We start from the raw sequence: 26,736 nt of genomic DNA on the forward strand, positions 1-26,736 counted from the left end.
TTCTCCAAGTGCAGTGCTCCATGTATATTAAGACACAGATATCAGAAGTCAGAGATCATCATGTGTTTAATGATGATGTGATACCACAGCGTTTCTCTGTACTATCTCTTAAGCAAAAATGCATCAGCTAAGCATATAAAGTTCATATACATCACTTTAATGCTTATTTTTTAGTCCTTATATTTACCTTTGTGCTTTTTCTGTGAGCTAGTGCTACCCACTTCCTTGAAGCGGATAGCAAAGAAAAAAATGAGGAGGTTGAAATATCAGCCCATAGAGTACTATGACGAAAAGGGCTAAAGAGGTGGGAGAGGAAATGAAGTATAAGGGAGGAGACCAGTAGAGACAGGACATTTCAAAGCAAATAACTGCCTGATTCAGTCAGTGAAACTGGAGGGTCAGTGAACAGCTAGTTTCTGACATGAAAAAAGGAAACTAGAGTCAGTTGAGAAAAGAGGCAATAGAAACTACAGCAGAGGAGCATAACAAAGATCACATTTTCACCACCACACTTTTCCACAGAGAAGAGGTAACTTTTTGCCTAACTATTCTTCAGATTCTTTTCTCAATTTATTTTATTGGAACATATTTAAGTAATCAATGAGTTTCTAATGTTCTCTGTTGATTTAAGTAAAATCTATGAGTGTTTCCTCACTGGTAAAAACTCTATGAACCACTGTCAATTTGAATAACTAGTCTAGCCGCATCTTTAAGCTATTTTAAGTCCTTCGAGGCATATTTCTTGATGGTTAAAATATGACACTTCTGTCTGTGTCTAAGCTTTTAGGCTTTGTAGGTGTGTCTGTGCACTGTATATGCAAAACAATTTCTGTGCACCTGTACAGACTGTGCACAGGTGCACAAACAATTTCTTATATATGCAAAGAATTGTTTTGCATATATAGTGTACTACAGAGAACAGTGGCAGATCAGTGTTTTATTAGCAGGCGTAACGAGAAGTTAGACTATAAATGAGCTTGCTCTAAAATATCTCTGTGAAACCAATCTGATGTTGATCTAAAGTTTTCTAGCTGGGTGGCTGTAGGTTAAAGATTACCATGCTTGATTGATTTAACAGCTTATTCACACCCTTTATGTACAGGAAATAATGATAAAGCGCAGGGAAAACATGACTCTACAGCAGCAACAACTAATTAAACTCTTTACAGCATACTAATACATTTTTAACATTTAAAGTTGTATTGCTTGACATTAGTTTATGTATTATATACAAACATGAACACTGAACAATAGCATATTTTAAATTAATATTAACCTAGATTATTAAATGCTGTAAAAATTGTTATGCATTAAACTAATATTAAAGCTTATTATAAAATGTTCCCTTCAATTTCTCTTTATTATACTGTACATTTATTTTCATAGTTTGAATTGTATTTTATTTGTATTGTTACAACAGGGGAAGCTCACTAGATCAAATTGCGCTTAAGTGTCCTGCTGCACTTGAGTCTTTTAATACATCTGATAATACATTGAGGGTTTTCATTTTTTTTCAAAGCCCTATGCTGATTTGTTTGTAGGTGTGTCTTGGTTTCATGTTTAAAATGAATCGCATCTATTATTCTGTGAAAACAGTGATATAGCCCTGGGGAGATCACTCTTGTGCAGTGCAAGAAATCCTTTTCCAGCCATTCTTGTTTTCCACTTTCACTTCCACCATACATTGCTAGCTTTTGTAATCGTCCAGTGCAGACACAAACTGATTGCACAATACTGTCAGGAAACAGACTTACAAGACAAGACTTACATCTGCTATAGCTCTCTGTTAGATATATCATGCAACTGCAAAAAGAATTAAGCATCTGAGACTGCTCTGTGACGATGACTGAAACAGTGAAAATATAATAGTTTGATCAACATTTGTATGTGTGTGAGTGCAGATGGAGTACAAAGTGACAGTGGCCACGGGGACCTCAGAATATTCAGGAACAAATAACTATATATACTTGACTCTGGTTGGAGAGAGAGGAGAGAGCGAGAGAACCATGCTGGACAATCCAGGCCTAGACTTCTGCAGAGGAGCGGTGAGTAAATATGCTTGTGTGCTTATAAAATCTGTTAAATCTTTTAAATATAATATGTATTCCTTTTTCTTCCGTCAAGTGCAGTAGAATATATCTTTTTTTTTTTTTTTTTTAAATAAATTATTTTAAATGGTATAAGTAAAGCATTTACTATCCTATTTTACAACAATACCAATGACAAATGATCATGAAGTTATTGAAAATAATCATTTCCAAAAAAGTTAAAAAAAAAAAAATCTTTAAAAAGTGGACACACCAATGTTAAAATCTAAGATCTTTCAGCTTTGGTACACAAATTAAAACATTTTTGATGAAATCCAAGAGCTTTCTGACCCTCCATAGACAGCAACGCAACTACCACGCTCAAGGTCCAGAAAGGTAGTAAGGACATCGTAAAAATAGTCCATCTGACATCACTGGTTCAATCTTAATTTTATGAAGCTATGAGAATACTTTTTGTGCACAAAGAAAACAAAAATAACAACTTTATTCAACAATTTCTACTCTTCTGTGTGAGTCTTTGACATGTGTTCAGTAAAGTAATATGATGCATGCGTTATGGTACTCGTAGTACTTCTTGTACTAAAGCTTCATAAAATTAAGGTTGAATCACTGATGTCACATGGACTATTTTAACGATGTCCTTACTACCTTTTTGGGCCTTGAAAGTGGTAGTTGCATTGCTGTCTATGGAGGATCACAAAGCTCGCGGATTTCATCATAATATCTTAAAATTGGGTTCCAAAGGTGAATGAATATCTTAGGGGTTTGGAATGACGTGGATGAGTAATTAATTGTAATCTAAATGTACAAAATGTGAAAATGAGCATAATTAAATATACAATGCATGTTAATAAAAGTGAATTAAAACATCTCTAATATTGAAATATATTCCCATTATTTTATAGGTGGATGATTACACAGTTAAAAGTGCTGCTGATTTGGGTCCCCTGATACTGGTGCGCCTAGAGAAGCAGAGGTACTGGGTTGAGGATAACTGGTTCTGCCGTTATGTGAAAGTCAGTGTACCTGGAGAAAGATGCAGCTATACTTTTCCCTGTTACCGTTGGCTAGTGGGAGATAAAGTGGTAGTAGAGCTCAGAGAAGGCACAGGTCAGTTATATTGAACTGCACTTGCAGTAACAACTAAGATTTAAGATCAAGATGAAACCGCATTATAAGTAAAAAAAAAACAACTCTGGTTCCTTTTTCTTCATAGCCAAAAAGATCAGTGATGACACCTTGCCACTGGAGAGATCTCACAGAACGACAGAGCTTCTGGAGAGGCAGAAAATATACAGGTCTTCATGGAGCTTGCATACACTGAACTTATCATTGCATTCCTAGCTTTATAAGGAATGTACTTCTCACAAATCCCTGTTGAACTCTGTGTCTCACCTATCAGATGGCTTGCATGGGCCCCCGGCATTCCAAAATGCATCGATGCCAAGTCAGAGGCTGATCTCCCCCAGGACGTTCGCTTTGACAACGAAAAGCGCAGTGACTTTGAGGGATCCCTTCAATATGCGTGAGTAAAAATGAAGGAGAGCTTTTGCTGTGCACGTGACTTGATATTTTATGGTGCATAAGCCGGTGTATTCCCCTATGTATCTATGTATCATTTAATTACTATTCCATTAATCTCACTAATTCACTAGTACACTGTTCGCTTCTCAGGCTTTTGGAGCTCTCTCTGAAAAAACTGGCAATCAAGTTCGGAAAGTCCTGGAATGACCTGGACGACTTCAAAAGGATCTTCTGGAAGCTAAGAAGTCCCATAGCTGGTAACAAACACTTAATCTGTCCTGTTGTTTTTCTTTCTTTCTTAGTTCAGTTACCAGGAAATATGCATTTCATGTAATTACTTCATTCTCGGAAAGCTCTCTCCCCAGAAAATGCCATTCTGTAACATGTTTATGTAACCCTTTAGCTATGTGTAGGAGACCTATATCACAAATGAATGGCATTTCACAATGTCATTTCAAAATTCCACATTTATTCCCACTCTTGAATAACAGATGTTCACACTGCACTTAACCCTATATGATGTTTTAAAACCCTGGATAAAAGTCACTTACTGCCCTGAGTTAAGATACACTTCACAAATTTTTAACTCTTGATTATGAAAGCTTACAATTCAGCTAATGCTGAATAGCGGTGCTAAACAGTTTTTTTCATAATTTTCATAAATAACTGTAATTAAACTACACAATTTTTCTCAGTAACTGTAACAGATAACAGTTAACATTACATTTATTTTGTAATTAAATTACATAGTTCCGTTACATGTATCTAGTTACACCCCAACACTGGTGCTAAAGGTAGAAAATGTGAAGCAATTAGGTGCAAGAATATAAATATTTGAATCGGTTTAACAATAGAAACCAATAATAAATGAAACCGTTTTTTTTAACAGTCACATGAACTTCTAACGCACGCTCTTTTTTAATGTCTGAGAGAAAAATGAGCAGCGCGTTATCCAGAGTAGTGTTATTCTTTACTTATTGAACAATACATTCCAACATATTTAAAAGTACCATAGCGGACATTTCCACAGACAGAAGAGCAGTTATCAAAACAGGAGGCGGTGGCGTGTTTGTCTCATAAATATGCAAATCAGAAAGTTACCCAGCGTTTACACAAGAAGTGTGTAGTACACCATCACACAGGGCATCTAAAAAAATGTAGTGTAAAATTTTTAAACGATTAACATGAATTTGTGATCAATATTCTGTTCAGAATACACCATGAACCACTGGAAAGAAGACTCTTTTTTTGGTTACCAGTTCCTCAATGGCTCAAACCCAAGAATGATTACCAGGTGCAAGGAGCTGCCCTCAAACTTCCCTGTCACCGGAGACATGGTGCAGTCTTCTCTTATACCTACAACCACTTTGAAGGAAGAACTCAAGGTGAGAGTTTAGTGTTTATTTTCTTAAATACAATGAATTATTGGAACAGTGGATCTGATAATGTTTCTTTGTCTCTCCTACTAAAGAAAGGAAATATATTCCTGATTGATCATGCAGTAATGGATGGGATTCCTGCCAATGTAATCAGAGACAAGGCACAGCACATAGCTGCCCCACTTTGCTTACTATATGAACATCCTGAGAAAGGTCTCATTCCCATCGCCATACAGGTAAAACCTGCTGACTAACATATACTTGGAAACATAACAATCTAGGATGAATCTATAGCAGGGTTTTACAAATCTTACACCTGCCTCCATCAGCCGATAATATGTTTATGTAAAAAGAAGATACTTTTTTTTTTTTTTTTTTTTTTTAGAGAGAAGTACATTAGATTTAAAGACAAAGTATCAAAATTTATGAATTTTGCAGATTGGGTATTAATGTGATAATCCTAGTAACATTATAGGACCCATCCAGAAATGAACTGTCAAACACTGATGTAAAAACCCAGAAATGTCTTATTGTTCTCCCTTCCTTTCAGCTGGAACAGAAACCTGATAAGGACACACCCTTATTTCTACCCAGCGATCCACCTCTGGCCTGGTTATTGGCAAAGATGTGGGTTCGTCACTCTGAGTTCCAGGTCTTTCAGTTATTATCACATCTGCTTCGCACACACTTGGTGGTAGAAGTGATCTGTGTGGCCACACTCCGACAGCTGCCTGCTGTTCACCCTATATATAAGGTTAGAGGAAGTCTAGGAAGTGCTTTTTAGGAAAGATAAATTTGCACGTTCAAAGCATGTTTATAGTTAATCACAGATACATCATAATTGCTAGTCATTCATTCAATTATCCAGCTGTATTGTATGTTAAGACTCTTCCTCCCTTTTTCTTTCTGCCACTTTTTCTCTCATTGCAGCTCTTGGCTCCACACCTGAGGTATACACTTGAGATTAACTGTCGTGGCAGAACACAGCTGCTCTCCCCGGATGGCATCTTCAAAAGGGTGCGCATCTGTACACAATGTAGTTTATGAAAGAATATGAACCATTCAGAGCAAAGCCTGCCGCCTAAAATAACGTAGACACTTTTTAGCATTTTGAACATTTGGCACTAGATTTTTAGTGGTCTGGGTTCTTATCGCCCCCTGAAACTAGCCAACCACAGACAACATAACTGTAGAGTATTTTTAATTCACTCAGTTGGTCAAAAATTGTGTTTTTCAGGTGGTATCAACAGGTGGAGATGGACTCTTGATTCTGGCACAGAGGGAGTATAAAGTATTAACCTATCGCTCCCTCCAGCCCAAATTTGACTTCTTGGACAGAGGAGTTACTAAACTAAGAGACTATTTCTACAGGGACCATTCTCTGATGCTGTGGGATATCATTCAAAAGTAATATTCACTGCTTTTAATTCTTATGACTGTAGATGTGCAATAGGCATAATTCTTTTAGACATTTGCATGTGAATGAAGCAGTACATATAATTATCAAACTCTTTTACTATCAGACCTCAGACCTATTTCCTTAAACACATTTTACTTATTTTTTTTGCTCTTAGTTTTGTTTCAGGAATAGTGTCCCTGTACTACAAGAGTGATCGTGAAGTCGAACAGGACTCAGAAATTCAGGCGTGGATTAATGACGTGGCTGTGGAGGGCTTTGTGGATGTGCCACAATTTGGTAAGATATGAATACATGACTGCATCACTGGACTCACTAATGTCCTGTAGTGGATGAAGAATATAGAATCCTGTGCTGTGTGTTTATTTAGGCATGACCATATACACTACAGTTCGAAAGTTTGTGGTCAGTGCCATGTTTTTAAAAGAAATTAATACTTTTATTCGGGAGGATGCATTAAATTGAACAAAAGTGACAGTAAGGACATTTCTAATGTTATAAATGCTTTCTGTTTCAAATAAATGCTGTCCTTTTGAATTTTTATTTAATCAAAGAATCCTGAAAATATTTATCTTCGTTTCCACAGCTGTTTTCAAAATTGATAATAATAAGTGTTTTATGTGACACTGGAGACTAGAGTAATGTTTGCTGAAAATTAAACTTTGCCATCACAGGAATGAATTACATTTAAAAATACATTAAGAGAGAAAAGTTATTTTGATTTTGAAACAATATTTCACAATATTACTGTATTTTTGATCAATTAAGTGCAGCATAAGAGACTAATTTGGTGAAAACAGGAGATTTCTTTTTAATAAATCTTACCGACCCCAAACTTTTGGACGGTAATATAAATCATCCAATACAATCATACCAAATACAGGTCGCCGATATTGCATTTTAAAAATGTCAAAAGACATCAGAAGACATATATGCACATTCTACATGCCAGACACACCATTAAGTCAAGATAAAACAGGAAAAGGAAGTAATAAAGAACATAAAGGATAACAATACCGTGCCCCCATGTGGTCACTAGGGGAAGAAGCTTGCCCTTAGTATGTTTCTCATCACCACAATGAACTACATGAGCTAAATAAATGGCACTTGCAATTAGGAGTAAGCTGGGAGTAACTATTGATGTTTTTTGCATGTCAGGACTAGCTAGTGAGCTGAAGACAAAAGAAGAACTCATCACACTGTTAAGCGTGGGGATCTTTACCAGCACTTCACAACATGCTGCCACCAATAATGGACAGGTAACTAACTATCACAGGGGTGTCAAACTAAATTCCTTTAGGGCTGGAGCCCTGCAGTGTTTTATTCCAACCCTGCTCCAATACACATAGCATGTAGTTTTCAAATGAGCCTAAAGGGCTCGATTAGTTGGATCAGGTGTGTTTAATTAGGGTTGAATCTAAACTCTGCAGGGCTCCAGCCCTCCAGGAATTGAGTTTGAATCCCATGAACTAACACACCACATCTTATCAAATATAAAAACCTACTTTTTCTACACTATATTGAATGCAGTTTACCAGAAATACATTTCCATTACTTTTCCAGGCCTGTAAATCAAACTTTTGTCATTCCAAACTTATATAATTTATATTGAATGCAGGTTACCAGAAATACAATCATTTACATGAAGTGTGTTACCTAAGGGTTAGAAATCAGTTTACGAGTCATTACATGGCTTTATTGTGATCACCGTTGATCTTCGTCTCTGTACTGTAGTTTGATTGGTGTGCATGGGTACCCAATACACCTTGCACCATGCGGCACCCTCCACCAACAGATAAGGATGCTGTCACCATGGACCTGATCATGGACACACTTCCTGATATCAGCCAGTCCTGTGTGCAAATGGCCATCACATGGCATTTGGGTAGAGCACAGCCGGATGCGGTGAGTCAATAGCACAGGCTGTCACAACTTTTACATTATTTAAGGTCATATAAAGTACAGTATAATCCATATGTATAAGTAACATCAGACTATATCCATCCAAAAGATATTTCTTTCCATGAAGCATTAAAATTAATTAGCCTTTAATAAAGTATCACAATGCTGACTTCAACACTTCTGTTTCCTCTCTCTTCTTCAGATTCCAATGGGCCAGTATGTGGAACAGTACTTTACTGAGCCTGCTGCTTTGAAAGTGATTGATAAATTCAGAAAGGAGCTGAAAGAACTTGAGGAGCATATAATAGCTCAGAATGAGGGACTAGAACTGCAGTACCTTTATCTGTGTCCAAGCCGCATAGAAAATAGCATCACCATTTAGAGAAAACTCTCATTCTAAATTTATGAGTATAATTATGTGTCTGTGAACATTTTCGTGAGTAGCTAAATCTTAAAATTAGCACACATTCAAATAACACCCAAAGCTTAGCTATAGCTGAGGCCAATCCCTTTCTCCGGAATGGCATCCGTGACAGCAGAAATACTGTGATTATACATGCAATTAATATAATTATGCAATTGACATTATTATGCGGTTAATTTAGTCTGTAACATTTTTTTTTAAGTATCAGGGCATTAAGCTTTTTTACATTCAATTTATTAACAGTATTTATTTTTACTTTTGAAAATAGTTAAAATCTAAAAATAATAATAATAATAATAAATTTAAGTCTTTTTAAATTTTATTTCATAAGGCACTGTTTGGATGGTACTGAACTGGTTTCTGTGGATTTTTACTAACCACTGTATTCTTTAATAAATGTCGTAAGCTTCATGAAATGCACTTCATATATACTACATATAAAGTCTGTTTTATTTTTTCATATCAATTTTTAAAATACCATTTAAAACCTTCAGTAGTTAAAGTTTTGAAAGTAGAACCATGTTTACTGAGAGACAAGGTCTACACTTATCAATTGCTATAGTGACAAATTGCATAGGCAAATTTATTTTCAGTCATTTATTGTAAAAACTGAACCAATGTGACCATGTGAAATTCCATTGAACGTGTACTTAATGAGACTGTATATTTGATAGGTGTGTTAAGAATAAATAAAATCACAATTAAAACATTTATCAGCAGTGTTTGGTAGGACCACAGATCGAAATAGCACTATGGAAGGTAAAGTAATGAAGTACCACATAATAATAATAATGGGCAAGAGCACACATCTTATATTTTATGATAGGCTTCAAGATAGAAAGGCAATTAAGAAAATCACAGTAAAATACTTGATCCTATTCCTTCTTAATTATTTACATTCATTCAAGCCTTATTACATACAAACACAACAAAGGAATTCAGAGGTAGAGATGTACTCCAATCACTAGGTGGTACTAATGCACCAGATATTCCTTGCGCTTGTTCAGGCGAACTTGACAAAATGACAAGAATCCTATGCCAACATAGATTACTGCTGCAATGAAGCAATTGTATCCAACTTTGTTGTACAAGCTATAGATGTTTTGCAGTGCTTCCCCCCTGAAATGAGAGAAAAGAATAGTGTTTGAAAACAGCCTAAACACCTTTAACAGGACAGGACTACACTTTTGGACAGACTGCAGTCAGAGCTTCTATCATGAAGTCTTGTGAATACACGTGACATTCCCTATGCTAGACAGACTTATTTTCCAGTGTTACTAAATGAGTAAATGGCAAAAGGAACTGACTTGAAGTCTTCCTCTGTGAAAGGTACATCCTCTATGAGCACAGCTGAATGTGTGGTGAAAAAAATCCCCAGCATTGCCTAAGAGAAATAAGACAGAAAATGTTGATTATGGTGTAGGACTGTACTTCTCCCTTCACTGGCATTGTCTGCTAGTTCATATTCAATGTCCCCATACCTTTATGATTTTTCAACCCATGACTTTTCGAGTAGTTTATGGTGACTGGATAAGGATTTTCAATATCAATATTTTTTATAATGATAGACCTCACAAAAAGCTATTTCTAGCTTAATAAATAAATACTCTAGCTAAAATTATATCGACTAGACATTTCCATTATTTTTCCAGGCTTGTAAATCAAGCTTTTATAATTCCCTGATATTTTTAAGTTTTCCAGGACAATGGGAACAGTGCATTATTGTTGACATTATGTGTGAAGGCAATTTATTTATCATTTCAGTTCCCAAAAAAGTAAGATATGCTTAATGCATTTTAATGACCTGTCAGCATGTACAAACCAAGCATAGAAAACACAAGAATAGTCACACAATAGAAAATATTTAACTTACCAGCATGATGACACCCCAAATGCTCAGGACCAGTCCACATGCTGCCAGTTTAGGACCGCAGAAAAGCAAAGAAGCCATTTCTATAATAGAAGCTTTTCAGTTTTCAGCTTTTAAGTTCTTTTCGCCTCGGTAAGATCGATCAACAGTCACCCGATCAAATCAGCTGACTTTAGAGGAAGCGGAAGTACAGTCAGTGACTGCCGAGTGCAACGTCAAAAAGAGTTTGAAACAAACTTTAAGCAATTCATTTTCATTAATATTCAGAGTTCTGTCTGTTCACAACAATCTACCTCTATTCCAGTCATCCTCTGCTTGGTTTCTTAGACCAGTTAAACTGATAAAATATAACACAGCAACTTGATTGTTTTGAGCACTGAAAGTTTATATTCCTTGAATTATAAAGTTATTTAAAGGATGTTTTGTCCTCAGCCGAGCGTTAATCTAAAAATGTTCTTAAACACAAACCCCGCAGTTCGCTGATGGTAGTTTTGCCCTCATAAATTAGGTAGGTTAAGAATTGTTGACATTTCACACCTGAACCCAAACGGGTTTCTTTTCATATTAGAAACAAACATTTTGTGCAACTATTTGTTAGGAGTTATATGGACAATAGATTTTAAAGATTTATTCACTAATCCTTCGTAACAATAGCAAATGACTGAAACTGGACACCTGACGTGGTTACTTTTTTGACTCTTTGCTCATTCTCCTCCCTTCACGTTCTCTCCTCAAAACAAAACAGCGCCGAATTCCTTTAGGTTTTGGCTGTCTGCGTTGAGAAATGTTTAGGGAACAAAATGTTAGATTCATTGAATAGATGAAAATGCATACATATAACCCTCTAAAGCACATAGTGTAAGGAGACAGAAAATTCATCTCCATGGATGAAAATGAGTGAAAAGGATAACGAAGAGGAGGAGGAGGAGGAGGAGGGCGCGTAACGGGACAGCACGGAGGAAAACAAGTTGTAAAGTCCAAGAAAACTATGGAAATGTATGATTTTTGACAGCAGGGCATAATTTGCATAACACATTCCACCAAAAAAAGTAAGTATAACCTACCTCTAAAAACTAAGCAATACAGCAGTTTATAAGATACATTGTGTCAGTGCAATACATGGCCAAACGTGATAGCACACGGCTACATCAACATACTTTTGAATAAGTGGCATGTATAAATTACGTACAGTACGGAAATATTTTCATGTTTATGATTTAAACCTAATTTCCAAACAGTCAGTATTTGTTAAGAGTTAATGTTTTGGGACATTGCTTTTTCTGAGGTAATACAGTAGATTGCTCCCCATGTTCTGAATGTTGTAACGTTTCTAGGAAAAAAAAATGATGGAACGTTTCGTCCATATTCTGTGAAAGGTAAACAAAACCCAGACGTTGCAGGACGAGCTGTTTTACTAAGTAAAACGTTACTAGTATTAATACACACTATGTCTATAATTAGTTATTAAAACTAAGAAAACTGTAGACATTGGTAACTATTTTGAATTATTAAAAGTTACAAGAATAAGTAGCCTATAGTACTTCATAAATAAATATTAAAAACGGAATAGGTACCAGAATTAGTTGAATACATGTTCTGGAGTGATATATGAACCACAGAACTCCATAGAATTGAATGGAATTGAATCACCATTAGTACTAGTAGCAAATAAATAAAAGAGTATGTGCTAGGGTCTTATTGGATAATATTAGTGAAACTGAAAAAGGTACTAGACACTATTGGATTCTTTTCTAGTAATTAAAAAGTGCTGTATAGTATAATTATATACTATAATTAAAAACTACTGTATAGTATAATTATATACTATAATTAAAAAGTACTTTATAGTATAATTAAATACTATAATTAAAAAGTACTTTATAGTTCTGAGTACTATAAACAAACACAGATACTAGTTCATTTTAAAGAATAAATGTTAAAATAGTTTGCCATACATGGGTGAGTTGGTTCTGATCTGATGATGACAGTTTTTATTATTATTATTATTTTATTAAATATATTGTCTTCTTGATTTTCACTCTTGTCTTCTTGATTCTCACTCTGTCAGGGACCTTGAGAATGGATGGAGAAAAAGAAAAAGAGCGGGAGAAAGGAGATGAAAAAGAGAGTGATGAGACAGAAGAGGATGCAGAGGGGGCTGCCTTATTATGGCATGAGGGATACCTTGATGATGAACTGGGCTTACCCATCATGCACTGGGAGGATCTGAGTCTTCGTATTGCTGAACTTGAGAAGCAACAAGAAGAGCGGAGACAGAGGGAAAAGGTCTGAATGAAAGTAAAGATAGTAATGTGCCTTAAATGGTAAAAGATAAAAAAAAAAAGATTACACTTTGTTTTGGATTGGCAAGAGCTACAGTTCTTTTGCTAGTACTCCTTGACTATTTATCTACAATAACAGCTGCCATGGATTTATACAAAAATGTTTTTTTTTTTTTTTTCTACAGGACTTGGACAGGCTGACAGTAGACTGGCCCGCAATCAGAGGGGTGAGCAGTCACAGAGAAACCTGTGAGGACATGGAGGACGAATGCAACAGCCGTCTGACTGCTCTGACATCAAGGTCACACAGATTTAATAAATCTCAATTACTTTTCTTTCCACTTCTTCAGAATTTGTATGAAATCTATAGCAATTGTGCTTTATTATTCTAGGCTTCAGAGCCAGATGAATCTACAGCTCTGCTTTATCAACAACAGTGAAAGTGAAGAGGAAGAAGAGGAAATGGAGTTAAAGAGAGAGGTAAAATAAATGGCAGAATTGCCATTTTCACTGTTATTGGAAGTGGGTGGCAACACACTGTAATGTGAATAATGTTAACAACTTCAGTGGGTGTAGTGCTCAGATGGATCGAGATAAAGAGATACATTTTTGTTCATGTCTGTTTAATGATGAGATTTATACTCTGTAAGATTAATAATTGCATTTGTTACACTCTTTGCTACCTTTTCAGGTGGCAAAACGGTCCAGTAAGAGTGGCAGCAATCAGAGGTTAGAGAAAGAATGTGGTTCAAGCTCTGCATCAACAAAGAAAACCAAATCAAGAGGGTTCAAGAATGATGTCAGAGCTGCACTGAGTGTACTCAGACATAAATTGAGATTGGAGCAAAAACAGGTTGGAACAGAGAACATATTCATGGTGTAGTGTCCTAAGTATGCATTTCATTTTATGTATTTGGTAATTTCAAGAAGCACATCTATTCAAATAGTTAGGTATTAGTTATGTAAATGCCATGTTCTGTACATTACCATTCAAAAATTTGGGGTCAGTAAGATTTTTAAAAAATAAATAAATGCTTTAATTCAGCAAGGATGCGTGAAATTGATCAAAGGTGACAGGAAAGACATTGAAGACTGGAGTAATGGATGCTGAAATATCAGGTTTGCCATCACCTGAATAAATTATGGTACATTTAATACTACAAACAAATAGGAAAAGTTTAGATTATAATTTTTTTTTTATTTTATTTTAATAATATTTCAGAATATTACTGTTTTACTGCATGTTTGATCAAATAAATGCAGCCTTGGTGAGCATAAGAGATTTTACATTTTAACAGTCTTACCGACCCTAAACTTTTGAATAGTTGTGTGTGTGTGTGTATATATATATATATATATATATATATATATATATATATATTCAAAGTCATAATTTCACTCCACTGACCCCCATCACAGACTACACCTCCCAGTGAGGCTGTCAGAGAAAGGAAGCACTATGAACGAAATGACTTAAAGAATTTCAGCTTGAAGGAGTTGAAAGCATTGAGGACCTCACTTAGCAAAGACATCCATGGTAAGCCAAAGTATTAACTGTTACATTACATTGATGATGTCTGTTGTGAATAAATAAGTGTATGTCTGTGTATGTGTGTAGACCTCAGTTCAGAGCTGGTGGGTCGACTTCTCACAAGGGACCAGCTGAGAACAGAACAGGACGCCATGCTGCTGGAGGTACAAGACATGGCATCACTCTGATGCACAATCAAAAAAAAGTGTTTCCACTCAGGATCAAAATGACGGGACCCTTCCTTTACAAGACTGTCCATGAGCTGCCTGAACTAATTGACTTTACTGTGAAAAGCTACAGCACTCCATCATCACTTCAAAAGACTTTAAAGGTTTTTACATTTCAGCTTTTTTATTGACATTTTTAAGGCACCGATGAGGATTTAAAAGTGCAGTTTACACACTTACAGATCAAACTGATAAAGCAAAAAGTGAGAAAAGGCAACTTACAAAGCAACAAAAGACAATTTTTTTGCTCAATATTACTCTAATTTGTTTAGTGGCAAAACCAGTTATGCCAAACCTCACACGTTAAGACATGGCTCATTAAATGCTACAAAGGATGTGTGTGTACATACATTGCCAAGCAACTCTTAACTGGATTGTTTATGTCACTGTTTGTGAAATGCTTAAATATTATTTTGTGGAATAAAAGGGAACTCAATAAGATCGTATATGTGTACTGTTTTGTTGTAATGGTATATTATTGCTCTTCTATTGTGTGTGTCTGTGTGTATTTTGCCTAGCCAGAGTTTGTGTTGTCAAAAGGCCAGCTCAGCATTAATAGAGGAAAGAAGAAAGAGGGAGGGACAGATCATGGAGCAAGAGATGACCAAGGAGGGTTGGATTGAGAGAATGGTCAAAATAGTTCAAGAAACTGATGTGAAAGGGAAAGATTCAGGGCTGCATCCAAATCTTCTTTGATTTGCTTTTCTGTGTTTTCTTCTTGATAGTCAAATTAGCTGTAACTGTTGTCAGTGTGGGAATAGAGGCATTCCTCAGGTTTTATTAATACTGAGACTCTTAATTTTTCTAAAGAGGACTTTATCGCTCTATTAAATAGGTAAGTAAAATATTTTTAACAGCTAATAGCTGTTTTTCACTGTCTTTGCATATGTCAATGGTGTTTTACAGGTTACACATATTTTGCTTACCCAGAAAAATGTTAATACGTATCTTACCTATAAATATTCTTGTGTTTTAGTCTCACTAAATACGTTTACAGCTATGCATGGCAGTAAACTCTTGCAATATGTAGGCAATGTGAAGGGTTGTTTGCACTGTTTATGATGTCTGATTCCCCAAGTAAGGACCTTGTTATTTATTTAGCCAAAGCAGACTACCTTAAAGTCATTCAGTGACCTTCAGATACTGACTGATTTATTTACATAGTATCTTATATGTCTGAGAAGTGGTAGGCAATACGCAATTCACCACAAGCTCAGTCAGCTGTGTGCTAACTTTACCAGGAGGTGGGGATGGCCATGTCATCCATAGAATCCCAAAGGATGTTTAATGTGCAAATGGATCCAGAGGGAGTCTTTGTCGAGTTTCGACAAAGGCTGACATTTTCTAAAGCCGGCAATTACATATCGTTTATATTTGTTTCGAGGAAGAGAGAAGGGGTAGAGAGTTCTGAGGTGAGGGGTGGGTAAGATAGAATAGAACATAGAGGGGAAGTGTGGTTACTGTTTGATGGGTTAATGAAGTGAAAAGGGTCTGAATCAGCAGCATATATACCTATGCGCAAACAGTACCGGGGGTTGTGAAAGAGAAAGGGGGATGCGGGGAGGGCTTGTGTGGGATGACAACTGCTTTTATAGGTTTTGACAATCTGGTACATTTTGTGAATCCTAAAAGCAATGTATCTCTCATAGATGTTAAACTAGACCACACGGAGGGGATCGCTGGAAATTCAACCAAATTTGTTTGTTGGAGAAGACGTGGTTTCAGAGGCAAATAATGGGAGGATGAAACAAGGACACCCCCTAAGAATCCGATTAGGAGCTAGCCGACAATGACGAGTGTGCCTACTGTTTGGTTTGAAACAGACAATGGGGCAGACGCCCAGCTTTCCTCCTCACATAATTCTTCAGTTTCTGGCTCCTGCAATATTGACGAGTCCTACAAGTACATCTTCCTGCCCATTTGCTACTCATTTACCTTTGTCTTCAGCATAATCCTTAACTTTGTAGTTCTCTACCGTTCCTTTCGACGCACCAGGCGCTGGAATGCTTCCCTGATTTACATGGTGAACCTGGCCACGACGGACTTCATGTATGGTTTATCCCTGCCCTTTTTGGTGGCCAGTTATGTCATGCGGGATGACTGGGTGTTTGGAGACTTCATGTGCCGTCTAGTGCGTTTCCTCTTCTACTTCAACCTCTACTGCAGCATCTTCTTCCTCACTTGTATCTCAGTGCACCGCTACCTGGGCATCTGCCACCCCATGAAGACCATCACCTTGGAGACCAAACGAGCAGTAAAGGGGACTTGCGTTTTGGTGTGGATTGCTGTTTTTGCACTAACATGCCCAATTTTTCGTTTTGCACAGACACAGTATCTTCCACGTGAAGGTAAGGGCTCAAGGGAGGAGGTGTTCAATAATTGCTGGGATGACGCAATTGATAGAGAGTTCCATGATTACATTCCTTACGGGGTCACGCTTCATTTCTTAGGGTTTTTTGTGCCATTTACCATCATTGCCTGGTGCTACTCACGAGTAGTGTTAACAATATTTCGGACGCTGCACTCTCAACCTCCTCCTCAAAGAATCAGAAGTGGGACGGGGTGTGAAAGTGTCACAGGGATAGGGGGAGAGGGGATGTCAGTCATCTTGGGGGCTCATTCGCCCTATGTCAACAGGCGGCGCAAGTCCATCAAGACCATCATTACTATCACTCTCCTCTTTGCCCTTTGCTTCTTCCCTTTCCATGTCACTCGCACCATTTTCCTACTGCTGAAAGTGACGAGTAGGGTGCAGTGCCACACCATGCGCATGGTTTCCATCTGTTATAAAATCACTCGGCCGCTGGCCTCATTCAATGCGTGGCTGAATGCACTGCTTTATTTTCTTACTAAAGAGAAAAATGGGCCTTGCTGTCAAAAACCTGAACATGCCCAGCATGGCCTGCTATGGCCACTTAGAATGCTGGGGAAAGGAGAGGAAGAGGAGAATGAAGTTGAGGAGACAAGGAACCACAAGGACAACGGGTCAACAGTTGAAAACAATATACAGAGGTCTAGGAATGACCATGTAAACAAGTGAAACTGGTGGACCTGCCTTTATATGGGATTCATTTGAAACAAACTGATGTTTTTGTTATATTCTCTGTATATTGTTTTTGTAGCTCTGTGTATTCACATTAAACATGGAGGATATTGTTGTTTTGTCTTTTCAAGACCCCTTATTGTTTTACTTGTTGATTGTTTGGATGGTTAATTAGTTCTTGTAAAAAATATATTTAGTTGAATATTGATTTAGTTTATAATAATGGCAAAAACACATAGTATAATAAACTAATTTATACAGTGTCTCATGTTTCCAGCTGTTGTCATACCTCAGGGTGGACACATTTTGTGCAGGAACTATATTTAGTGCTGTCATGGATTAATATGTCATGTTGTGAATAATTAAACTGTTCTAATAAACATTTTCTGTACCTGTTTAATTGAAAATCAAATTATGACTGTGATGTTTTAAAATCACTATACATTATAAAGCACTATTCCAGATTTTCATCTTTTTGTGTGAGTACAGTATCTAAATTTGTTGTAGAATAAACTTCTTAAGGGTTGAGGTGTTGGTTTAGGCCTCTTGTTCACATTAAAAGAACATTACACATTTGAGAAAATGCTGATCATTTCTACATACACTTCTATATCATTCATTCATTTAACCAGGAACCACACTTTGTGTACTTTCTGAGTACACTGGACATGAGTACATCAGTATTCAGCACAAGCAGCCTATACCCTTTGTCCTTCCGTCTTTCTAAAATAAGTTAAAACCAGATGATCCACGAAAGACCTCAGCTACATAGACTGTTATTACTACTTGGTATTACATTAGTTAATGATCAGCTATCCTGTTGCAAGATTTCCTGAACCAAAGGAGCCTCTCTAAATGTAAACATTTATATATGACAGTAGAAGTAGAATGCATGTTATGGATGAAATATTTTGTCAGCATAATAATAGAACTCTTTTTGTTCTTCTAAGATCTCAGTATGATCATGTAGGCTACTGTATATGATACAGATACAGTCATGATAGTATATGATGCACAGATCATGTATATTGAGTATCTATGTTTTAATATGGAAGAGATTTTTGCCTAGATGTAGTAATAATTCAAAATTCAGATATTTATTATTGCAATAACTGCAGACACCCTGGAGCAGTGACAGAAATGATAATGATTATTATTATAAGTTGCAATATTTATTTTCTAGATTTTATCATATAAAACACACAGAATGATGTTTGTTTCAAACACCTCAAATATCCATACTATCCAGACATAGAGTTAGGTTAGATAACATATGTATATATATATATATATATATATATATATATATATATATATATATATATATATATATATATATATATATATATATATATATATATATATATATTATATATATATCTCATAGGCTATGATTATTTATTTTTGGACCCTGGTAAGTTCTTGAGGTCGACTGTACGATGTCAGCTCAGAAAATACACAGATAATAGGCCTACAACAGGGGGCGACATTGTGGCCATTCAGGATTTTAGTTTGCAAATTTAAAAGAAAACGTTCCCGACCTGCACCGCGGCTAAGGCAGAGCCTGACGGTTATTAAAAATGATCAAAAAAATAATTATAAATTATTGAAACAAATAATTCAACAATGGATAACTAGAATAGCTTATGTTAACCAGCGTGCAATAAATCCGTTTGTGAAAAAAAATATTTTACACTGAGAAAAATTTATATTTATTTTTTTATCTGTCCCGTGTCATCACAGTGGTAGAGCTGCTGCAGTGGAACATTGGCGCCATTTTCAAACTTCAGAGCCTCAGTGACTGGAACTCTTGTAACAGCTACATTATTTATTTATTTTTAATTTTTTTCAAATTCTTTCCTCAAGACCCTTCATTACTTAATTATTATTTTATAAACATTGGGAACTGGAAGAGTATTTTCATGAAAGGTAAGTCATTATTACTCTTTCATTTATTTAATTATAATAAGGTTTTTGTAATCGACATTTATTTTTATTTTTTACAAGCTTCGTCAAAATGTAGCCCCTTTATCATTTATTATTTACTGACTGCGAGTTTTATTTTTTTATATAAGTAACACAAACATGTAGCTGTGAATACAAAGTAATGGTACTTTCACAAAACATGTAATGTTTTATAGAGTTACAAGGCGTTGGTAACTTTATATTTCTCGTTTAGGGTACTTTTCTTTTGCGTTTTAAATAAAAACAAACATATTTCCTTACTATAGTTAAGCAGTCTACCTCCAAAATGCGTTGGAACCCGCAGGACAACGTTCAAACAACTTATTACAACTGAAGCGATAGCATAAAGCAAACCGAATAAAGTGGTCTTGTAGTCTTTGTCATATGTTAGCTTTTAAAGACAATGATTTCTCGGTGCCTATAATGTTCTGAACCACTCCCCTCTGTTGCTGTCCCCTCACCCACAACCAGGCTTTAAGCTCTACTTTCCCCTCTTTTAATTCGCTCCACTTAATAATGGATTTGGACGTTAGATATGTTCACAGGGCTTTCTTCAATTGAAAGAGCGTAGACAGGAGTGAAAATATATGGACTAACATCGAAATGACAGTTAAACTTGTTCATTCTATGTTATTCGAAAATCAGAACGTTGCTTCGAGAAATGATAAGTTGACGGTGTGACGAAACTCTGCAGAAAAATAACGACTTTTTTTTTTTATGTAACTTAGTTGAAAACGCGCTTTTAGGTGACATTCAAAACCACGAGAGATTTGTTTGGCGACGAATCAAAACTTCAAGTTTCCAAGTATGCAATTTTCTAAACTATTTATTACCCGCCCCACAATATAAATAAAAATAATCCTAGATACCCGACTAATTGTCTGTTTTGAAACGTACAGCCATTTTATATCGATTCAGATGACTTCGTTTGAATAACTCTGATTTTAGCCCGTTTCTCTTAGTTATGCAAGACAATAGTTATTATGCCAGCTAATTAATATTACAGTTTAAAATGTCGCAATTTATTGTCGTGGTTTACTGTTATGTATCTAGTATATGTTTTTGTCTAATCCAGTTACAATTACTGTCAAACCAATGAATCTGCAAACAAACAGAGATTCGAGTAATGTTACAGAATGAATTTTAAGTTCATGAGTTTTAAAAGTTGCCTTAAAGTGTTATAATTTTTATTAAAAGTAATGTAATGGCCTTTACAATGACCCTGTAACCTCGTGATAAAAGTACACGTCGCTTTGCTTAGTTTTGGCATGGATTTTGCTTTATAGTTAATGTATTAATTCCAGTAGTTCCCTTGTTGTCTTTTCTTTTTCTTTTCTTGGGCTCACACGATTTTCATGAACAGTTTTAACATTCAAAATGGAGTGAAAGGTTTAGCAAGTGATTCTTGTCATAGTGACCGTTTCTAGAATATCTAAAAATATGTAGTGTGCATTGGCATTGACTGAGCTTTTTTGAACAAATGAGTAAATGGCATGAGGATGAGATCTTGGGCATGCCATGAAAGCTTTGCACCTGTTCCTAGATGTCATATTTAACAATATTCCTTGATTTTGCTACACATCTGCTGAAAGTAGTGTAAGGGAGAGGCTGGGCATGGCATGGGATGGACCATTTGGAACTAAAAAAGAAAAAAAAATAGGTAGATAGTAGTTAAAAAAAAAAAAAAAAAAAACCTATAAGTGCATATACTGCCATATGATTTACATAATTTTATATAATTATGTTATAAAGTCTGTCGTAGTTATTTGTAATATTGTGAATTGTCAGTTTTTCCCTCATTGTTTCATGAAAGACTCTTTATTCGCAGATGTACAAAAAAAAAAAAAAAAAAAAAAAAACACTTTTACTGCTGGTCTTTTACGTTTTTTAGTTGGGGTATTTTTAGCCTTCCTGTTTTGGTGTGTGGTTCCTGAAGCTTTGTGCTTTTGTTTTTGGTTGTACGAGATGATACTGGTAGGATTAAAAGGTAAAAGACAAGGGACTGTATACTATTGGTACAGAAATGATCTTCACAAAGAGTACAATATAAGTTTGCTCCTTAAGTTTAATCTTAAAGAATTGTATAATGACAGTGAATTTTTAAAATGTGTTATGTTGCATTAGCTGTGTATTATAAGTAAATTATTTGAAAGCTGATTTGTTTTTTAACCTGGTTTGTTGTATTAGCCTGTAAAAGAAATTTTTTCAAATGTGAGGTTGGATTTTAATTGAACTTTCCATGACAGTATATTCATCCGAAAATGTATTGATTGCTGGACATTAATTTCTCTTTTAATTCTGCTTTTTTTGACTTGAGTTATCACAGAGGTCTTTGTCTTGTCTGGCTCTGTGATTGTGTGTGCGTGGTTTGTGTGTACTGTTGGACCATGTTTGTGCTACTCAGTAAAACTATCTGTAGAACCAGATCAACATATTCTCCACTCTTTGTAGCCAGCCTTGTACTACACAGAAAACCCACAGAGACCCTGCATAAAATCCGGCCAAATTTAAAGCATAAAGAGTAAAGTCTAAAACTTTGCTTTGTTTGAGCATTCCACACTCTTGACATCTGTTTTTGCTGTTCGTGCATTGTTTTTGTTTTTTTCAATGGATAATGAACTAATAGCGAGAATATAAAGTCTTGTTTTTTCTTTCTTTTTGGACAGTGCGTTTGGGCTCGAAACACCCCCTGTGCGGTCGCTTGAGTTTAGAGTTTGTGGTGAATGCTTGCCCGCAGTTTAATGCAAAAATACACGACGAACGCATAACACTTTTCCTGGTTTCATTTCCCTCTTTCTGTGCGTCTTTGCAGCAGAGCCTTCTGCCTCTTTTGTTCCCCCCCTCCCTCTCTTTCTCTTGGCTGTGTGAATGCTTTGGCAAAGCTACAAGAAATCAAGCAAGCGAGAGCTGCTAGCACTGACGCGCCCCAGACACTAAGCCCTAGAAATTAATTTTTTTCTCAGAAATGGTAGTCCTGACAGTCTTCAAACTTCACACTCTTCTAAGGGGACCCCAGGGCGATGTCCTGATTTTTTTTGGGATTTTTCCTGTCCCCCGAAAATGTTCATTTTAATTGTAGAAACTGATGCCCCGGGAAAAAGGCTACAACCCCTGCTTTTTATGCCTACCAAGTTCCTCAGGCAGCCTCACTAGCTACAGCTAAGCAGAGGCTGCACACTGCACTGGACTGCTGGTCTGAAGGTGAATAGGGAGAGAAAGGGGTTTAAGGGCTGAAAATAGGTGCTGGTGGACAAAAGGTTTAGGCACTTATTTGCCTCTTGGAACCCCACCCCCCAATCTGGAAAGGGAGCCCCAAGCTCAGACGAATGGGTGTATTTTTGACCTGAAATTAAGACTTGGGATTCCCATTGATAAGTGCATGTGTGGGTTTGTTTTCCTTTTTAGTTCTGTTTCTACAATTTTTTGAAAGCAGCCAAACTGTTTTAAGTGTAGATTTAGCTGTAGATTTGTGAAGAATTAAAATATTTGAGGTGGGAGAACTACTTTGTGAATTTAATCAAGTTTTCTGAAAGAATGAAAAAGTCTTTTTCAGGTACTTTGCTTGGCTTTTTTGAATACAAAAACAACTTCATTGAATTAAGTTGAGGAATTACTTCTTTTTTTTTCTGCCCAGGTGCAGGAGACAGACTACACTGGAAGAGGGGAGTCCGGCGGGTTACTTTGGGAATTCCAGGCACCTTTTCCTCTCCCCTGTTGCCTAACATGCTGGAGAACGGGGATCGAGGGTAAGTGAAATCTTTCCTGTGTCCGTTTCAAAGCTTAACCAAAACGGCCCCTGGTTTGAATGGGTGAGCAAAGTTAGGCCAGGGTGTGTAGTGTCTATGTAAGTATGTGAGCTTCTCGTTTAGGTCTCCCTCTCCCACCCATTTGCTGTCTATCCTTTTCTCATTTTCTCTCTCTCCCTCTCTTTTGCTAACACCCCCCCACCCCCCTTTCTCTCCCTCTCTCGATGAACGACGGGCAGAAGTAGACAGAAGCAAATGCCTTCTGCAACTCTGCTGACGTGATCATTTGACTCAGACCTTAAATAGGCTGACCTTTATGAGATGGAATTGTGTTTGTCAGGGTTGATTTTAACTAAAAGTGTTAAATATAAAATAATTAATATCATGCGTTTTTGACGATATCATAACGTTTGCCTTTTGTGTAGCACAATTTTAGTCACACCATAGCCTGCATTTTGCTGCTGATAATCTTCCTCTTTTTTTACTGTGAGCTTCAGCTTCATAATGAAGGCTCAAGTATATTTAAGCAAAAATTAAAGATTATGTTTTGGTGTGTTACAACAGTCAGAATGAATTATTTTGCAATTAAACCATGATTTTCTGCTGACATTAGAACTTCAACACACTACATAGGGTGTGGTGTACTTAAGAAAAAAATTGAAGTCCTTCAAAAATACTTGGTATTTCTTTTTCTGTACCTCAACAGTTGATATTATAAATATTAAATACATTTTTAGTCCTTTCAACTTTTGTCAGTTTTTAGTTTTGAGCAAATTATAAATAAACAAAAATTTCAGTAAAACAAACATTATTGTGGTCTTCCTATGTAATTGATTCCATATTAATGTTGGTCTGGTGGTGTTGGTGTAAGCTTCCTTTTCTAAAAGAAAGAAAAAAATGCATTAAAAAAAAGCTGAAATTTTTTTGCAAGCAATATATATATATATATAAAAGGATAAACAGCGAAATGTATTGATGGGCCACGATCTTTCTCCCATTTACCCTTTACACACTACAACAAATGATCTGTCATATGCTCTCATCGCTTTAAACACCACTGGCTTTTCACAGATGAATAATACAATAAATCATCTCAAAACTAATCTTGATCTGGTAGTCTACCCTTTTTAAAATCAGTTGTTCCTCTTATTTTTCTTAACTATCTCCCGCTATTATCCATCCTCATATCGCTCCATAATTAGGCTACATCCTACTATGTTCTTCAGTATACTGCAGACCTTAAAGTTATTTTAATATCTTATTAATTTCTTATTTTTTGTTAATGTATACATGCCACTTTTGCTAAATATATTTGTCCTTTATATAGGTTGTGGAAATTATTCCTTATGAATTGTACAAGCATTCTTTTCCTTCTGTCCTTTTATTTGTTTTTACATTTGGATAAATTGTACTCCTAAAACCTGGTAATCCTTTAAGTTAATGTAACATTTTTCTTGGCAACAGTTACTTAATTGGATAATTAAAATATCTAATGTTATTGTACTGTATTTGTAATGCTAATAGATACTTTAACTTTTATTAAAGTGATACTTAATCATGTTAACAATATTAAGCCTGAGTTTGAAAATTAGAGATGCAGTTTTGGGGGAGAGTAAAAAACAAACAAACAAAAAAACTATACAATTTACTGACAGTAAATTATTTCCATGGTAATAAAACCATTTTGACAGGCACTAGTTTTTTTTTTCTCCTCATCTCCCCCCTTTGTTATATCCTCCATTTTGTCATCATCCTCAACATCCATTTTAGGACAGTGTGTGCACAATAACTCACTTATTAAGTCTCATAGGGCATTATTAGAATGGCATGAAAAGATGTGGGTGACCACGGGCTTCCTCATAATTGTCTGTGTTAGAGAAATAGCAGTAATTCTGTCACTCTTTGCTGTCAAACAACTTTTATTTCATTTTTCAGAAAGAAGAGAAGCAATCTGCTCACATTGCCTTCTCATCCAATTTTGATCTGTCTTTATATATTTGGATAACTTGGCACTAAATATCCATAAGACATTTCTATATTACAGATAATCCAACAATAAAATTTGTCCCTCCTTAATCTTATCCTAGTGAGGACCAGTGGAGTTTGTCATCATCTTTTTATTTAGTCCAGAGTGCCCTGCAGCAGCACATCATGGTTTGTATGTTCTAAGGGCAAATTCCAAATCATGATGCGCTGTCACAGGGAGCCTGGGAGTTTCTTCATTAACATGACAGCATTAAACACCTAGTGTTCTGCTTATATCATAAATCACAGTGTAATAAATGCATCTGAGGAAAGCTTTTTTATTTATTTTTTTATTTTTTAATAACAAGTAGTGTGTGAAAAAAATAATGATATGATAATGAAAATGCTAAAATGATCATGAATAAAAATGTGACAAAGCAGAGGGGTTTTTTTTCCAACTGAAATGATATTTTTACAAATGACCAGACACACAATAAATGATTCATGACTGAATCACCAGGTGTGGCTTAGGAGGCCTCTTCAGCGAGTTATTCCCAGACAGCTGTGAATTCAGATCCTGTATTTGTAAGTCTATATTTTTGGAGATCAGCATTGCTTTTAACCGATAGTGTAACTATTCAAGCTGCTGAATTAATCTGCATATATTTTGCATGTTCCTTTCGCCCTCTTTCCTCCCTTGGACCACTTGATGTCTCAGTGTGCCTGACAGCAGCAGCACATCAATATTGGCAGCTGCCCTCTCCCTGGGTTGCCAGTATGGCTTGTGCTGCTCCCGTCAGACAGACACACTCAGCGACTCTCCAGGAGCAGTATGGAAACCACCTGTCCAGAAATTAAATGTTGTATGTATTTTACCTTGACAAATGTCAAAATTAAAATGACAGCCCTTCTTGTTCAGTCTTGCCTGAAAATGTCTAAGAGAAAAGCTTACCATTAAAAATAACAAACAAGACCTTATTTCAGTGAAATTATTTTATTTACAGTACACACAATGCCAGTGAGTTGTGGTTTCAGTCAGTCACTGATAGACCAGTGAAGCCGAAGTGTGCCGTCTTCACATTTCTGCTTTTAGGAATGCCATTCAGATACAGATCTGATTTTACACCATTGCTGGTTGATTTAAATAGATCATCAGTCACACACTTAGTGAGGTTATTATAACCAATGAGAAAGAACAGAGATATAGGCAGAAAGTGTCATTGTGCTGTGAGATTGTTAGTGAGGAGATCAGGTGGACTGCATTTTACACAAACCCTTTTCTCAATATTGTTTTTATTAGTCCTGTAAAAACACCAATTCTTTTCAAATGCTCTTAATGTCAAAACATTGGTAGGGCTAAGACTATATGTATATTAATTTGTTAACAGTTGCAAAAGTTATTGGACTATGCCC

The 26,736-nt window shown here is 36.0% G+C and overlaps 4 protein-coding genes and 1 long non-coding RNA gene across 6 annotated transcripts; 4 read left to right on the forward strand and 1 right to left on the reverse strand.

Annotated features, from left to right (window-relative positions):
- Window positions 1–20: 20 nt before the first annotated feature.
- On the forward strand, window positions 21–9,403 carry LOC109050063 (polyunsaturated fatty acid 5-lipoxygenase-like). Its single transcript, XM_019067740.2, has 15 exons — window positions 21–529; window positions 1,902–2,045; window positions 2,954–3,158; window positions 3,265–3,346; window positions 3,451–3,573; window positions 3,723–3,829; window positions 4,785–4,957; window positions 5,044–5,187; window positions 5,502–5,705; window positions 5,882–5,968; window positions 6,189–6,358; window positions 6,526–6,647; window positions 7,527–7,627; window positions 8,103–8,273; window positions 8,473–9,403. Exons 2-15 carry the CDS (start codon window positions 1,902–1,904, stop codon window positions 8,650–8,652), a joined length of 2,013 nt encoding a protein of 670 aa, XP_018923285.1. The 5' UTR covers window positions 21–529; the 3' UTR covers window positions 8,653–9,403.
- LOC109050068 (ribonuclease kappa-A-like) lies at window positions 9,277–10,734 on the reverse strand. Its single transcript, XM_019067746.2, has 3 exons — window positions 10,568–10,734; window positions 10,002–10,078; window positions 9,277–9,813 (listed from the first exon to the last, which is right to left on the reverse strand). The coding sequence occupies exons 1-3, from the start codon at window positions 10,643–10,645 to the stop codon at window positions 9,669–9,671; spliced, it is 300 nt and encodes a 99-aa protein (XP_018923291.1). The 5' UTR covers window positions 10,646–10,734; the 3' UTR covers window positions 9,277–9,668.
- A 369-nt stretch (window positions 10,735–11,103) lies between these two features.
- LOC109050067 (schwannomin-interacting protein 1-like) lies at window positions 11,104–15,048 on the forward strand. Its single transcript, XM_042759884.1, has 7 exons — window positions 11,104–11,613; window positions 12,633–12,850; window positions 13,032–13,147; window positions 13,239–13,326; window positions 13,538–13,699; window positions 14,266–14,383; window positions 14,465–15,048. Exons 2-7 carry the CDS (start codon window positions 12,644–12,646, stop codon window positions 14,563–14,565), a joined length of 792 nt encoding a protein of 263 aa, XP_042615818.1. The 5' UTR covers window positions 11,104–11,613; window positions 12,633–12,643; the 3' UTR covers window positions 14,566–15,048.
- A 1,212-nt stretch (window positions 15,049–16,260) lies between these two features.
- On the forward strand, window positions 16,261–17,769 carry LOC122134073 (P2Y purinoceptor 3-like). The gene has a single exon (XM_042759883.1). The coding sequence runs from the start codon at window positions 16,394–16,396 to the stop codon at window positions 17,642–17,644; it is 1,251 nt and encodes a 416-aa protein (XP_042615817.1). The 5' UTR covers window positions 16,261–16,393; the 3' UTR covers window positions 17,645–17,769.
- A 1,281-nt stretch (window positions 17,770–19,050) lies between these two features.
- LOC122145610 lies at window positions 19,051–26,296 on the forward strand. 2 transcript variants are annotated; one of them, XR_006160432.1, is made up of 2 exons: window positions 19,051–19,576; window positions 23,247–26,296. It is a non-coding gene; the product is annotated as an uncharacterized LOC122145610 (long non-coding RNA). The 2 variants fall into 2 exon arrangements; XR_006160433.1 differs by lacking the exon at window positions 19,051–19,576 and adding an exon at window positions 19,613–23,165.
- The last annotated feature ends 440 nt before the right edge of the window (window positions 26,297–26,736 follow it).

This window comes from Cyprinus carpio, chromosome A7 (assembly GCF_018340385.1).
Source record: "Cyprinus carpio isolate SPL01 chromosome A7, ASM1834038v1, whole genome shotgun sequence".
In the NCBI taxonomy this organism is placed as follows: domain Eukaryota; kingdom Metazoa; phylum Chordata; class Actinopteri; order Cypriniformes; family Cyprinidae; genus Cyprinus; species Cyprinus carpio.